Source organism: Callorhinchus milii, unplaced genomic scaffold, assembly GCF_018977255.1.
Source record: "Callorhinchus milii isolate IMCB2004 unplaced genomic scaffold, IMCB_Cmil_1.0 Scaffold2, whole genome shotgun sequence".
In the NCBI taxonomy this organism is placed as follows: Eukaryota; Metazoa; Chordata; class Chondrichthyes; order Chimaeriformes; family Callorhinchidae; genus Callorhinchus; species Callorhinchus milii.
Genome location: NW_024704743.1, coordinates 19944112 through 19959866, shown reverse-complemented (window position 1 = coordinate 19959866; position 15755 = coordinate 19944112). Strand labels below are relative to the sequence as shown.

General features: G+C 41.7%; 1 protein-coding gene across 2 annotated transcripts in view; it reads left to right on the top strand.

Moving 5' to 3' along the window:
- Nucleotides 1-15755, top strand: part of LOC103176291 (LIM zinc-binding domain-containing Nebulette) — a 187034-nt gene that overhangs the window by 77587 nt on the left and 93692 nt on the right. For both annotated transcript variants that reach the window (XM_007889745.2, XM_007889744.2), the window contains exon 3: nucleotides 1189-1273. In XM_007889745.2, coding sequence (XP_007887936.1) covers nucleotides 1189-1273 — 85 coding nt within the window. The remainder of the gene's footprint in view (nucleotides 1-1188; nucleotides 1274-15755) is intronic.

Genomic DNA, 15755 nt, shown 5'->3' with positions numbered 1-15755 from the left:
AGGTCCTCTTGCTTGCGAGGCGAGTGCTCTAACCATTGAGCTACAGGACTCCACAAAAACCCTACCTTTTCGACCAAGCCAATGGTAACCTCCCTCTTCTCTCTTGCTCAGCCTCACTACTGTAAAGCATTCTGAGACACTATCCTACATGAAGGGGCTATGTAAATGCAGGTTGTAATTGTTACTTACCTGTGGGGGTGCTGCACTCTTGAAGCTGCTAATTTTGCGGATGAGAAGTTAAACCAAAGTTCTGTTTACCTGTTCTGACAGGCTTTTAAAGATCACATGACAATATTTGAAAGAAGATTGGGGCGTTCTCACAGTGAAATGGAGAATATGCCTCTCTCTTCCAAAATTCACCTCCCCCAGATTAATTGTTCATTCATCCCATTGCCATTTGTGCTACATTTCAGGTGCAAATCAGCTGCTGCATTTACCAAATAATTAACCTTGTGTGAAGTACTTTGAGATTTGATACGATGAAGGCAGTGTGTCAAATGTTGCTATCAGTTATTATAACAAGTGGTGGTGGTGGGCAATGAACATTCAAATTATAGCCTTCAAAATGCATAGCAATGACACTTGTGATACATTTGCACAAGGTATTTGGATTGATGCCAATTTCAGTGAAAACATTTCCATTTGAAGGTGGGGAAGGGTTTGGAGCACCAATGCAGTTGAATAATCGGAGATGCTCAACCCCTCACCATTTTGTTACAACATAAAGTTACCAGTCTTAGACATGCTGTTAGAGAATAGATAGAGAATGAAATTACAGTTACGTTGGACATGCACCATTGATAATATAGTATTGTCAAAGTGGATACATGTAACACTGATAGGAATTTCAGTTCTCGGGTGCATTTTCACAGGAGGAGAAGGTAATTTTAAGAAGTAGCTCGTACATCACTTGTAGCCAATTTGCAGTATTTGTAGAGATTTCAAAGCAAGTTGCAACCTCCACTCCCTCTTCAACCAGCACAAAATAGTAGTATTTTTTAAGAGAAAGTGAATATGTGTAGTGCCAGGGCTAAAATGAATTGTATGTTTTTGTATCTGCTTTAATTATTTATAAATCTAAACTAGTGAAAGGGGAATATGTATTCTTTCATTCCTGTATTTAACCTAAGCTCTGTGTTTTTTTATATATGAAAAGAATCTGATTGTCATTTTATCTTGCTGTTTCAGGCACTACCCAAAGCAGTCGTTCACTATAGTTGCCGATACACCAGAAAACATTCGTCTGAAGCAACAGAGTGAGCTCCAGAGTCAGGTAGTGTGATTCTTTACTTGAGGGAATATTTTGCAGAGGTTTGTCAGTTCATAGAGGTTTTGCTTCAGCCTCTTATCCTTAAATTTAAACAAAAGTTAAGATCTTACTTCTGTTTGTATTTCTCCTTTGTTTTCACCACTTCACACGTGCTGGATTTTATTTTTGTTGGGTAGCGCAGAGATTTGATATTTGTGTACGTTCGTGGAATAAATTGTCTTTCTATTCCAAGATCATTCTGCTGGCCAAGGACAACCCCAGACTCCTCTTTTCCACCACCCACCACCTCCTTCGCTCACTTTCTCACGCTGTGCCTTTTCTCTCCTCCAAATGTGACTAGATGATGTACTTCATTGGGTCCAAAATGGAGAAGATCTGCTCTGCTGCTCTAATGTCGCCACCCTCTCCCACTCTCCCATCCCCTCTGGCCTCAACCCATCCCTCCCTCCACATCTTTGCTTCCGTTTCTCCTCTATCATTCATCTCCCGCATGAAATTCACCATGTGTTCACTTGACCCCACATCTCTCTAACCTGACCTCCCACCTCCATTTGATGATGTCCATTGCCCACTTGCTAAAGGACATCATCAACATCTCTTTGTCCACCGACATACTTACACCCCTTCAAAAAGGCTGTCATCAGCTTGCTTCTCAAAAAAACTCTCCCTCAACTCATCCTTGTTCTCCAACCACCATCTGATTTCTAACCTGCCTTTTAAGGTATTCAAATGGGTCCCTGCTTCCCAGCTTCACTCATTCTTTTCCCGGAGCTCCATACATGAATCACCCCAATCTTGTTTCCACTCAGCCCATAGTACTGAGCTTGCCTTGTTCAAAGTCTCTCCATCTGTGACCAGGGCTCTCTCTACCTCCTTGTTCGTCTCAGTCTCTGCCACATTCGTCACTGCCAATTATGCTATCCTTCTCTGATATCTCTCCTTTCATCTCCACCTTCATGGTTCTGGTCTATGCTGGTTTCACTCTTACCTATCTCAGCATCTCTACTTTGACTGTTCTAACAGTTTCTCCTCCCGCATGTGACTGTCACACGCAATGTTCTTCAGGGCTATATCCTTGGTGCTCTCCTTTTCAACATCTGTATCCTCCTGCTCGGCGATGTAATCCACAGGCATGGAATTATCTGCCACATGTGTGCGGATGACACCCGACTCTATTTCTCTGCTTCTGCCCTTTATTCTAGGACCATTGCTGTTCTGACTGATTGCCTGTCAGACATCAAGTCCTCGATGAACTTTAAGTTTCTCCATTTGAATGTTGGCTAGACTGAAGCTCTCCTGCTTGCCTCCAGTCAGCAGTTTCTTGCCTCAGGCACAGAGAACATCAATATGCTTGAATGCACACTCTCTCATGGAGCCGGTGCGCAACATCATTGTGTTTTTCGACTCCCAACTGTCCTTTAAACCTCACATCCATTGCTCTGACCTGCTCAGTTTTCCTCTACCTCTGTAATATTGCCTGCCTATGTCATTACCTCTCCCTCAGTCTGCCAAGACCCTAATTATGCATTTATCATGTCCAGGCTGGACTGTGCAAATGCTCTGCTTTCCTGACTCCGCAACTGCCCTACACAAGCTGAAAACTCTCCAGAACTCTGCAACCATGTCCACTGTCAGGCTTTCTGACCCTATTCTCTGGAATTCTTTCCTGGAGTCCCTTCGACTCGCTCCCTCCCTCATCTCTTTCAGGTCCGTCTCAAGATCTTCCTCTTTGACCACGCATTCGATTATCTTTCCCTTGCCCAACTCCTCCGCTTCCACCCTCAGCTCAAGTGCCAAATCAGGGCTGTCAGGTGACTTGGCAAAAGACATCTTCTTGATGTGACCCATGCTATATAAATGTAAAGTTGTATTGTATTTGGGGAACCTTGGGGTCTTGTTTGACCTTCAACTATCCTTTCTACCCCACATCTGCGCCATGACCCGCTCTGCCTTCCCCCACCTCTGCAACATTTCCCGGCTCCTCCACTGCCTCACACTGCAGGCCACCAAAACCCTCATACACGTCTTCATTACATCGAGGCTCAACTATGCAAAGTCACTGCTTGTCGGCCTCCCCAACTCCTCCCACAGCCTGCAGATCATCCAGAACTCCACAGCCCGTGTCCTCTCCCGCACTAGGCTCCGCCACCCAATCACCCCCATCCTCGCCAAACTCCACTGGCTTCCCATCACATAGAAGATACAGTTCAAGACCCTGGTCCTCCCCTTCAAAGCCCTCCATGGTCTTGCTCCCCCCTACCTCTCCAACCTCCTAACCCCTTACCACCCTGATCGTTCCCTTCGTTCAGCGGGCTCCAGCCTGCTTCATGTCCCCCAATTGCTTGCCCCACTATCGACCGGTGGGCCTTCCTCCACTCTCGCCCACCCTCTGGAACTCCATCACACTGTCCCTCCATCTTGTGGAGTCCTGTAGCTCAGTGGTTAGAGCACTCGCTTTGCAAGCGAGAGACCTGAGTTCAATTCCAGGCAGGGCGAAACCTTGGGCAAGTTTCCTTACTCCACACGCCTAATAATAATCCCTCCAAAACCAAAAACAATAATAAATTGGTCATTTTCAATCTACGACTGTTTGTGGGACATTGCTGTGTGCAATTGGCTGCCGCGTTCGCCCACAAATATACAGTCAATTCACTTTACAGTGTGTTCTGTGAAGCGCTTTGGGATGTCCTCCCGATGTGAAAAGCGCGATATCAAATGCAAGGATTATTATTTTATTATTATTATCTCGCCCCTTCCATCGCCATCTTCAAGACCCAACTCAAGACTCTCCTCTTTGACCGTGCTTTCGATCTCCCTGCTTCCCCTCCTGCCCTCCCTCCTCCCCCACCCTGATCCTCAGCTCGGGTCCTTAACTTTGTCTGTCCAGCGCCTTGGAACGTCCTCCTGACATGAAAGGCGCTATACAAATGTAATTTTGTTGTTGTATTTGGATTGTATTGTACAATGCAGGTTTCCGAGGAGAATTTGTGTTGGTCAGCCAGGTGTCTGAAACATGCAGAAACCCAGCACCAAATCTTAAGTGTGTTCAAACCAAACTGAGAATTTCATACATCCCATCTGTACAAGGAAATTCCTGAGATGTTGGAATGGAATGCTCATTTTGTCCCTGAAGGGATGCATCCTGTTTACTTAATTCTGGAAAGTATTAGGTGTAGGTTGTCAAAAGCCAAAGCTTGGGGAACCGAGAGAGTGTGTTGGGATACTGCTGGAGTCAACCAGCTAAAACCGCATAATAATAATTAATAATCCATGCACTTGATATTGCGCCTTATCATATCGTCTAGATGTCTCAAAGCGCTTCACAGAATATACTGTAAAGTGAATTGATTGTATTTTTGTGGGCAAAGCACTGTGGTATCCCACAAATAGTCGTGGATTGAGTGACTAACATCCTTGGTCAAAGTGACACATGACATTTTGTCCACCTGTGACAAGGGCACCCTCTGTCTCCTCATCCTCCTTGATCTATCCTCCACTGCCTCGTCTCTCACCTCAACCTTCACAGTTCTCTCCTTGACTGGTTCAAATTCTACCTTTCACACTGTCTCAACTTTGCCTGCAAAAAACGGCTTCTCTTCCAGCCCCCGCACTGTCTTGTCCGGTGTTCCTCAGTGCTCTGGTTCCCTCCTCTTCAGCATGTGTATACTCCCCCTTGGTGACATCATCCGCAGACATGGGGTCAACTTCCATATGTATGCAGATGACACCCAACTCTATCTCTCTGCCTCCAACTTGTTTGACCCTCAACTGTCCTTTCTGTCCCACATCCATGCCATGACCTGCTCTGCCTTCCCCCACCTCCGCAACATTGCCCGGCCCACTCAACCATCGGCGGTCGGTCCTTCAGCCTCCCTGTTCCCTTTGGAACTCCATCCCACACAGTCCTTTCACCTCGCTACCTCCCTTGCCTCCTTCAAGACACAGCTCAAGACCCTCCTCTTCGACCCTGCCTTCTGCCACCTCCTACCCCTACTCTCCCTGCCCTCCACCTGCCCCCAGATCCCAACCCTGTGCTCAGGTCCAAATCCCTGGCTTGTCTTGGGGCGTCCTCTCGACGTGAAAGGCGTTATACAAATGTAATTTGTTGTTGTTGTTGTTGTATTCCTGGTGGACAGTCATACTCTCTTAAGAAGAAAAAGAGATAGAGACTATTATAGAGCAAAAGAGAGAATGTTGGAAACTCAGTGAGAAAGATAGAAGCAGAGGCTAACCTCAAAGGGGGCTTGGATTCCTAGGCAATAGCCAAAAGGAACAGATTATTTCTTTTTCGCTGTGTTTCTATTGGCTATTTGCAGGGTCCCAAATTCCCCTTTTGAGCGTAGCATCTGCTGCTCTTGTTCTCACTCTTCTATCCCTGAGAGAGATTACAGTAGAGTCTAGGCTCAAAAGAGGGTTGGCATTCTGGTGCAATTTGTGAACTGAGACAGACTGTTTCTATTGGTTATTATCCAGGAATCCCAACCTTTTTTGAGGCTAGCCTCTACTAATCTCTCTCGCTCTCTCTCTGAGAAGGAAAATAGGCTAGACTCAAAAGGGGCATTTGGGACATTAAAGACAGGATTTTTATTTTTACAAAAAGTTGCTGCTATGGAAGCAACAATTGGCCACCCAAGTACTTATCTCTCTGGGAAAACTAATGTAAAGTGGGGACCCAAAAGAGGCTTTTTTCTGAAGGGTTTAGAAATTTCAAATAATGAGTTGTTTTTCTTCTGCAATGTGTAGAAAATGTAAAGACAAAGTAACTTCAATGTAAGGCCAACAAAAGTTAATCGGAAGTGCAGGAGATTTTATTAAAAAGTAAAACAGTTACAAGCGTGTAGAACAAATTACTAGTCTTAAGCAGAGCAAAAACACTCCAAAACAGAACTAAGTAATTGAGGTTATCAGATGATGAGATGTGTTGAAAGAATCTTGTGAAAAGTTGTGTGGGTAGGTTCAACAGATCAATAGACTATTGGTCGCTGTGTTTTTGTTGCTATGTGGTTTTTGAAACATTGCATTTCATTAATAAAAAAATTGGTGAAAATCAAACAGGGAAAATCAAAATAATGGGAGGACAAGCAAGCACAAATGAAGGATTAAGTTAACAACATTTGCAAGTATAATGCAACTCAATTAGGCAAATGAAATGAGATGCAAAAAGTAAGAGCAAGTGCATTTGATTGAATGCAAAAATCTTCAAAAGGTGCAAATTTTGCTATAGAAAATGTGTTTTCACCTTGTACTGTGACGAAAATGGGGTCAGACAGCACAGGTGCAGGATCTCACTGTTCATGTAGGTCTAATTAAATTACTCAGCCCATTGGGTAATTCAGTAATTATTCATGAATATGACAAATAACATGATTATTTTTTAAAATGTATAATGCCTTTTGTGTGACTTGAATGTACTAACAGATGGTTCATATACAAGTTCTGCAATTCATTATATCACACTGTAATTTTAAATAATAATTGCAATATGATGTTATATTCAACCCTGCTGCAGTCATCGGGTTTCTTGAAATTCAAAGTATCGATAACACTCATATGATGACTAAACAGTAACCGAACAGTGCAGTACTGTGTGAAGTGTGGAAATAAAGTAGAACAGTCTAGAACATCCGATGTTGGCACTAATTGTGAATCATTTATTTAACATTAGATCATTTTTGGAGAGACGGTCACTGTTGAGAGATATTTTAAGACTGATGTCACAATAAGTATATCTAACATAGTTTGTATGAGTGTAGTATATAAGGTTCAATTTTGTGTTTTCATTTGAAAATTAATAACGGGAGAAGAAGTAGGAGAGGAAAATGGTTATAATAATAATCCTTGTATTTGATATAGCACTTTTCACATCTTCTAGACGTTCTCAAAGCGCTTCACAGAATATACTGTAAAGTGAATTGACTGTATATTTGTGGGCGAAATGTGGTAGCCGGTTGCGCACATCAGTGTCCCACAAACAGTCGTGGATTGAAGTGACCGATTTATTATTGTTTATTTTCTTGAAGGATTATTATCAGGCGTATGGAGTAAGGAAACTTGCCCAAGGTTTTGCTCTGCTGGGAATCAAACCCAGGTCTCTCGCTTGCAAAGCAAGTGCTCTAATCGATGAGCTACAGGACTCCAGGCTACAGATTATAAGAGAGTTGGAGAAGCGAACTGAGCAGGAGAGTTTGGAGATCAACCAATTACTTGGAATGGGTGGTAGGGGGGTGGGGGAGAGGTGCACACAAAGAATAGTAAGCTGATTTGGGGGGTTGGGGGGAGAAATGAAAAAAATCCTTTGAGTCCTTAAAGTGCTGCCTACGCCACTTTTTAACATGCTGTATATGCAAGATACATGCATGAAGCACATGCATGTCGAGTGCATTCGTGTAGGAAGTGATGTTGGCAGCAGCCTCATGACCCAGAAGTGGGCAGTTTTTGTTAGCATGGGAAGCTGACACACATGTGCAGCATGTAAGTGATATTGTGGTGCCCATTTTGGCATTGTGTCTTGCTATAATGTGGTGTTAGTCATAATAGGTTTTCTCTGTATAAAAAGGCAGGGGAGTGGGACTACATGGATAGTTCTTAAAGAGAACGGCAAAAGCACCATGTTGTATTCTATGATCTATGAAGATGTGAAGATGTCTAAATATTACTAATTTCAGTCTGTCGCTCCTTTAAAATGTACAAGTCGTGTTGCTGGACTAGGTCTTGGAGTATCCGACCTTTAATAACTGGAAACAGATTCAATAACAACTTTCAAAAGGGAATTAGATAAGTACTTGAAAATGAAACATTTGCAGGGGAATGGGGAAAGAGTGGGGGAGTGGGAATGATTGGGAAACTCTTCCAAAGAGCTGGCACAGGCACGATGGGCCGAATGGTCTCTTTCTGTGCCGTAATATTCTATGATTTGTGAACTACATTAGACACTATTTTCATAATGTATACTTCCTACCTATTATTTATGGAGTCTGGTTTGTGTTTTAGGCAAATGTTCTTTTTTTCCTCAGTCAATTGAAAGCAGGAAAATCATTTAGAGGTTTGCGAATTTAATGTCTGGTGTTTTGCCATCTACTAACCTCTTTATCTGTTGAGTTTTCCTGTCTTTCCTCATGCCCAGAAAGTCTACAAAGATCCATAATTCTTTCCTTTATTGTCCTTGACCTCTATTTACATTGTCTGTGCTGTGTCAGTCAAGTTGACAGTATCATTTTTAATTTACTATGTGTAATGTTTTTGACTTGCTTCTGCAATCATCAGTTGATGCCATATTTTTACGAGATGAACTATTCTACAGAAATCAGTACTACAATAGAAAGTCCCAGGGCTGAATTAGTTACTCCACATACTAACTTCAAAACTATTCAAGTTTGTAATTCTATTAAGATTCTCATCTATTAGTTGATATTGTGTACCTTCCCATATTTGCAAAAGGACAGAAATAGTACACCATCACAAGGGACAACTGTGCTTGCAGATGCTATTGCCTGCAGGATATCAGTCACTGTTTACCATCTGTGCATTGCAATAAATGAGTCTCTTGTAAAAATATAAGCAACCAATGAGATTATATATGTTTGTGCAGCAAATTGAAAATTGCTTAGTGTTTGACACAAACATGCTATCTATTTTATTTATCTTGTCTTGAAGTAATACTAAATATTTTTATGATGTTTGTTGATGTAAACTGTGAAATATGCTTGCAACAGAGGAGAGTGGGGAGGAAGTTCCAATGTGACAGCTTGGAGCCACCTGAACTGTTACCATAGTGATGGTTAAGAAGGAGGTGAATGTGCAAGTTCACAGCAATTTGTTTAACAGTATAGTCGTATTATTTATGTAATTTCCATTCAAATCATCCTCGAACAATATTGTTCAAAAGGCCAGGTATTGTGCCAGCAGCGGACTAAACAATTCTGTGTTCTGTGCCGTTGTAAGTGGAGTCCTGCAGCATAGTGGTTAGTGCGCTCACCTTGTAAGTGAGAGGACCTGGATTCAATTACCAGGTGGGGTGAAACCATAGACAAGTTTCCTTAATCGACATACCTCTGTTTGGCTAGAAGTAAGTAGGAACGTGGTTGTTAGCTAACTTGGGGGGATCGCTTTCCGGGAGTAATAAAACCCCCCCCAAAAAAAGTCACTTAATCCATGACTGTGGGAACGTTGCTGTACACAATTGGCTGCCGCGTTTCACTCCAAAAATACACAGTCAATCTGCTTTACAATATATTCTGTGAAGTGCTTTGAGACGTCACAACGTGATAAAGCATTATATCAAATACAATGATTATGTTATGTGCCTTTTTTAATATCAGAAAGAATTGTTAAATTTCTTTTCAAGGTTAAATTACATTGCATGTTTTCAGCACCTTGTCATGTAAAAATTTCTCCCAAGTGCTTCACATTAATTACTGTTTTTTCTATGATTTTATGATTTTTTCTATTGGTAAACATGGCAGCTGTTTTGTAAGGTCCCAAAATCGTCCATAAACTGAATGACCATTTTATCTGAAGGAATGTTGGTTAGGTCACCAGGGGAAATTTCCTTCTCTTTTTGAAATGGTGTCACAGGCCTTTGGTTTAACTACTTTCCCTAGCTCCATCCTCCAGGTTCGAGCACATCCATAACTCCGTAGCCCATAACCTTCTCATGCCTATCACTATTCACCCGCATCTTCAACTATCTCCCTGTTCCCCCTTCCAATGGATTGACTTCATATCCCTCCATGCACTTGTTCCACCCCAATTCTGCAGTCTCCTCCAATCTCACATTCCCACCCACTCCCTCCGCTTTGCAAACTGCACAAAGAAATATACTATATAAGTACAAATGTTGTTTTATTGTCTCATTGAAGATCAGCACGTTGGATGATGCAGCATTGTACTGGATTGTCACCTTAGGCTATGAGTTCAAGTCCTGACATCATCTGTTCAAAGCCTTGGGATGTGCTCCCAATGTGAAAGGTGCAATATCAATGCAAGTTGTTGTTGTTGACGTGGGCTTCAACCACAACTTTCTAACACAGAACCAACTGAGCCTAGTTCACCCTGTATAAATAGTTCTAATTAATCCATAAATTGGTTCCTATGACAAGTTGTGTTTGAAGCAGAAAACATCAATGAATTTTAAAGGAAATGCGATGGGAATATGAGAGAGAAGGGAATAAAGTTGCGTTGGTTGGAAGGTGGGGATTTGGATGGGTGGAGGCTCAAGTGGGATATAAATACTGGCACCGAGTAGTTGGCCTGTTTCAGTGCTGTAGATTCTGTATAATATGTCTGATATTTTTCAGTCTGCCTCCCCCAAGAATTTTTTTTGAATAATACATGAATTTGATGCCTTTGCAGTCTTTCCCTGATTACCTGAAAGCTAATGCTATATTGGCAGTTGACAAGAGCATCAGGATTCAACAATAGTCCAGCTGGTAGCATTTCTTGGCAAGCAGATATTCCTCTGTTACGTGTTTGTGAAATGTTATGGGACACCATGTTTGGCACACCATTTAAAATCGTTTAAAAATAGTTCCACGTTTTCTGCATTCACAAGCAGCAAGATTTCAGTAAAGAGTGCCATTGGGTCATTTTAAATGTGTTACAGTATTAAGTGGGAGGACAATTAGACATCATAGAAATTCTTCCTGCCTGATGTTACTTGCTGTCCTCCGTTCCTGGGGATTTTATGTATAATGTATGTTATTATGCATGTTTCAAAATGCTTCACAGAGTTTGCTCAAAAGTGTAGTGAAGCCATGGGTGTAAAAATGGTCCCTTGTGAATGTTGATGTGGGAGATTGGAGATCAGGTTTGGTGTCTGGGAACAGATTGTTTCTCCCACCCTGTTGAAAATGCTGCTAAATTCTCACAAGAGCATCACATGTTGGTTCTAAATAATAAGGAAAAACACAAAGGATTTTTTGTTTTAAATGAGGAGATTGGTGAAGGCAGATTCACAAAATTAGTTATTTCACTACATTGATGCTTCTTTAATAGAATATGCTGTGGAACTGTGCATCTCGTGCCCTAACAGCTAAGCTTGAAATTTGGAATTCAGGTGCAGTCATCGCAGAGAATGAAATGGCAATAATTTACCTGAGCAAGGTTTAACTGGGAAGTGGGATAAATGCACTATCCTGTTGCAGAACAGAATAATAATAATCCTATAATAATCCTCACCCCCTTCCCGTTGAGAGGACGTCCCAAAGCGCTTCAAAGGATTTACTGTAAAATATAGTGACTGTGTGTTTCATAAATGGACACTAGCAGAATGTGTTGAGTTCTAATGGTACTGCGTCATATTCTCTTTCCTTCCTTCCTCTACCCTCCACCCTCCATTTAGCATTTTGTGCTGGTTGCCACGACACCATAATGCAGTACATAAGGTGGCTGGAACAGTTTTATTTGACTGCAGTGCTTTAAGTTATTATATGTCATATAGTTGATGTAACATGATGGTGCAGATTTGTTTAATTTCCTCCATGCCTTTGATCTCACTATACAGAAACATGGTGAAATTTATATTATGGCATCGACCATCCGTATCACTAATTTCACATCAACATCTTAAAGGAGTTGTACAGTTGTACTGTACAAATCTGGCCTGTTTGTTGGACATGGTAAAATGGATAATATTTAGTAACAAATTGCTGCTACATTTATCTCTTTGTCATTGAATGAAATGATTCAGATTTTTTTTGTTCTAGCAACTTGCATTTATATAGCGCTCTTCACCCAGGGTAGCGCCTCAGAGTGCTTCACGGTGGCGGAGCCTGGCGGGGCTGTGACTATAAGCGTGATCAAAATAGGACCATTTTGGTGCACTCCTGTTGTTCAGTTTCAGTCCCTGAGACGCTACCACGTGTGAAGAGTGCTATATAAATGTGTTGTTGGTGAGGAGAAATGCATTGACTGAAATCCAGCCTTGATGTTGAGCTGAAAGACTCCCAGCTGACAGAATGGCCTCCGCCTTCAATTCATGTTGTGATGAGCAGAGCTGATCTTGTATTCTTGTAGCGAAGCTGGCAGTGTTACAACTCAGCTATTGCGTGCATTTCCATACAGCAAACACTTTAAATAATCTGTTGTTTGGGAGAGAAGAAAATTCTATTTTAAAATCGGATGCGTATGCGTCATATCAGTTTCTTCTTCATCTGTTCTCTCTCCGTTTCTGGCCGTTTTAATTTGATAGCTCCTCCTTTACTTTGTGACATGGCCTCCTTGAAGTCTGTTTAGTGACAATTGTCTTTAAGCTTGTTGGATTCCTTCTCACTTGAGCTTCACTGCTCTCATCAATTCGTTCACTCCTGGCAGGTCTTGCTTTACTTTCGGCTTCACTCCTAGTCATGTCAAGTAACTCGCAACTTATTTCCATTTCCTTCCTTCCTGCATTTCCATCTGCTTGGTTTTCTCTGTTTATTCCCTAGTAACTGCAAAGAGGAGTATATAGTGCATGTCAGTCTTCTAACTGATGTTGCTAAACTGTTTGCAATGTAAAGTCAGATGGTTGCAGTTCTCTAGTAAAAGTAGAAACGATGTTTAACCTTTGAGAATAGCTAAACATATCGGAACATCTTCCGCATTTTTACACAATTGCCATCACCACCAATTTTTCTTTATGAATAGATTTCTTCACTAATAAAGTGTAATTAGAAGCAGACCATTCCAGTAATAGCTATGCAAATATCCTTTTACATTTTAATAATAATACTCGCATTTGACATAGTGCCTTTCACATCTGGAGAGAGTCTCAAAGCGTGTCACAGGATATGCAATAATATACAGTAGGCATACTGTAGGCATATGTGGCAGATAATTTCCACATAGCAATGTCCCACAAACAGTCATGAAGCGAATGACCATTTTTATTTGGGTCAGAATACCAGCAAAAAACTCCCTTCGCTTTTTGAAAGGTGCTATGAGATGTTTAATGCTCATCTGACCAGGCAGGCAAAACCTTTGTTTAACTTCTTATCCAAAAGTGTGGTGCCTCCGTAGAACCTGGTGTAGGAGAGGTCACAAGCTGCAGAGTTTTGCTGCAGAGGGATGAGGTCAGAGCAGCTGCGGAGTCTGGCAAGCAGGATGTTTTAATAGTCTAACATGGACGTGATGAAGGCATAAATAAGGGTCTCAGCAACTTGGGGTCAGTTGAGTGTCGAACAGGATACCAAGGGTGCACACTGGCTCCACGAGATGAAATGAGCATACATGCAGGTTGATGCTGTCCTGGTCTGAGATAAGAAGGTACTGATGGGAGCCAAGCAGAAGAGTCTCTATCTTGCAATGGTTTAGGTGGAGGAAGCTGGAGCTCATTCCAGGGTTTTGTGTAATCAGTCAGTCGGAACATCAGTAGCCTGGAATTAAGGTTAGAAGCAGAGAGGTAGAGTTGGATGTCATCTGCATACATGTGAAAATGGACCCATGTCTACAGATGGTATCACCAAGGAGTGTATAGATGGTGAGAAGAAGAGGACTGAGGATGGAGCTCTGAGGAATGTTGCAAGTGGCCTGTGGGAGTGGGAGGAGAAGGCATTGAAAGTGACGATATAAAGTTGCTGAGGTAGGAAATAAAAAGATAAGGGATATTGGGATAAGGCAAGCAGATGGAGTTAGGTTAGAAGATCAGTCATGATCTTATTGAATGGCGGGGCAGGCTCGAGGGGCGAATGGCCTACTCCTGCTCCTAATTCCTATGTTCATATTGAAAGGACAGAACAGGTGGTGGAGCAGGGAGGAGAGATGGCGGAGAAGACTGGCCAATGGTATCAAAGGCAGCAGAGAGCAAAGAGACAGAGAGAGTCCTGGTCACAGATGGTGACAATGTCATTTGTGACTTTGACCAGCAAAATCTCAGTACTGTGAGGGCCATCTCTCTGGCTTGTCTCCTCCTGCCTTTAGACCTGTATGAATAGGGTTATATAAATAGAACTGTTTGTTGTTACAAGCTCGCACTTTGTCTTTAGTTGTATAGGTGTTGGCAGCTCTCAGGGTCTCATAAATCATATAACAATATGGTACATTTAACCACTGAGCCAGGGAGGAGCACAATGAAAACAGATACAATTCTGGTTATTTATTGCAAACTTCTGGGTGCAACATGACTCCAAAACAGTCAAACATTGTCCAATACCCATTATAATACTTTGCAGTTATATTCTCAAAGCAGACTGTTGACTGCGTGTTCTAGAAGTGGGTCCCAGCTATTTACCTGGTTCATCTAGTACTTGGACATGTGCATAGAGAAGATTATTTCTAAATTAGAAGGTGTAAATTGTAAAGAAGACAGGTTAAAAATGCAGAGACAATTAAGCAAGTGGGCAGTACTATGGCAGGTAGAGTTTAATATTGAAAGTGCGAGATTTTGCACATTGGATGGAAGAATAATGGTTGAGAGTAGGTTGTAAATTGTTGCACCGAGATATATAGGGGTATAAATCCATTAATTGGTCAAACTTAGTTTGCAAGTGCAGAATGTATTCGTTAAGGCAAATGGTTTGCTGACATTTATTACAAGACACTTGTAATATAAAGGGAGATGCTCCAGTTTATATAGAGTTCTGGTCCGATTTGGAGTAGTTCAATTTTGGGCACCAAATTGTAGGAAAGATGTATTAGCCTTGGAGGGTGTCCACTGATGGTTCCCTAAATTAATGTCTGGACTGAAGAGGTTTCTGGCTACGATGAGAGGCTGGTAGACTGGGATTATATTCTTTAAAGCAAAGGTTAAGGGGTGAGTTAATTGAGGAATTTAAAATATTACAAGGAATTGACAGGTTAGATAGTGGATGACTCTTCCCTTATATCCATTATAAAAGGGCACAACCTTAACATCTGAGTCAAGACATTTTAGAACTGAGGGATGAGGTCAGAGTCAGATCATATTTCTTCACACAAAAGTTCATGAAAAGCCCAAAAAGCTCTAGAGGTGGAATCAATAGGGACATTTAAAATAGAGATTAGCAAATAGTTGTATACTAGATGTTTTAAGGGATAATGGCAAAATGGCAAGATATTGGTATTAAAAACCTGCCAAAATCTAATGAAATGGTGGAATAGGTTTGATAAGATGAATGGTATCCTCCTGGGCCCCTGAGTTGGAGGTGGATGGTAGGGAAGGGAAAGATCACCCAAAGTGTGCTCAGAGAGGTACATTGTGAAACATGACTTGAACGATGGGAGGGAGCGAGTTTGAGGGACTCTGGAATGGAGTGCCAGACACAGGGGCAGAATATGGTGTGTAATGTGGCAACACCACACGTATATGTTATAGTACAGGAACACTACTTCTTTAAATGATTGATGCAATGTATAGGTAACAGGTCGTGTAAAGTTTAACAAGATGGAGAGTTAAGAAGCATGTAAGAGCCAAGTAGACAACAGCTTTGATTCCAACATTAACTGTGTGGCTACTTTCGAGCCACTAAGATTGAGCTTTTGGTTTTGTGGTATTTTCCTATTGATTGATTGTTTTTTCAGTTAACTGATTGGA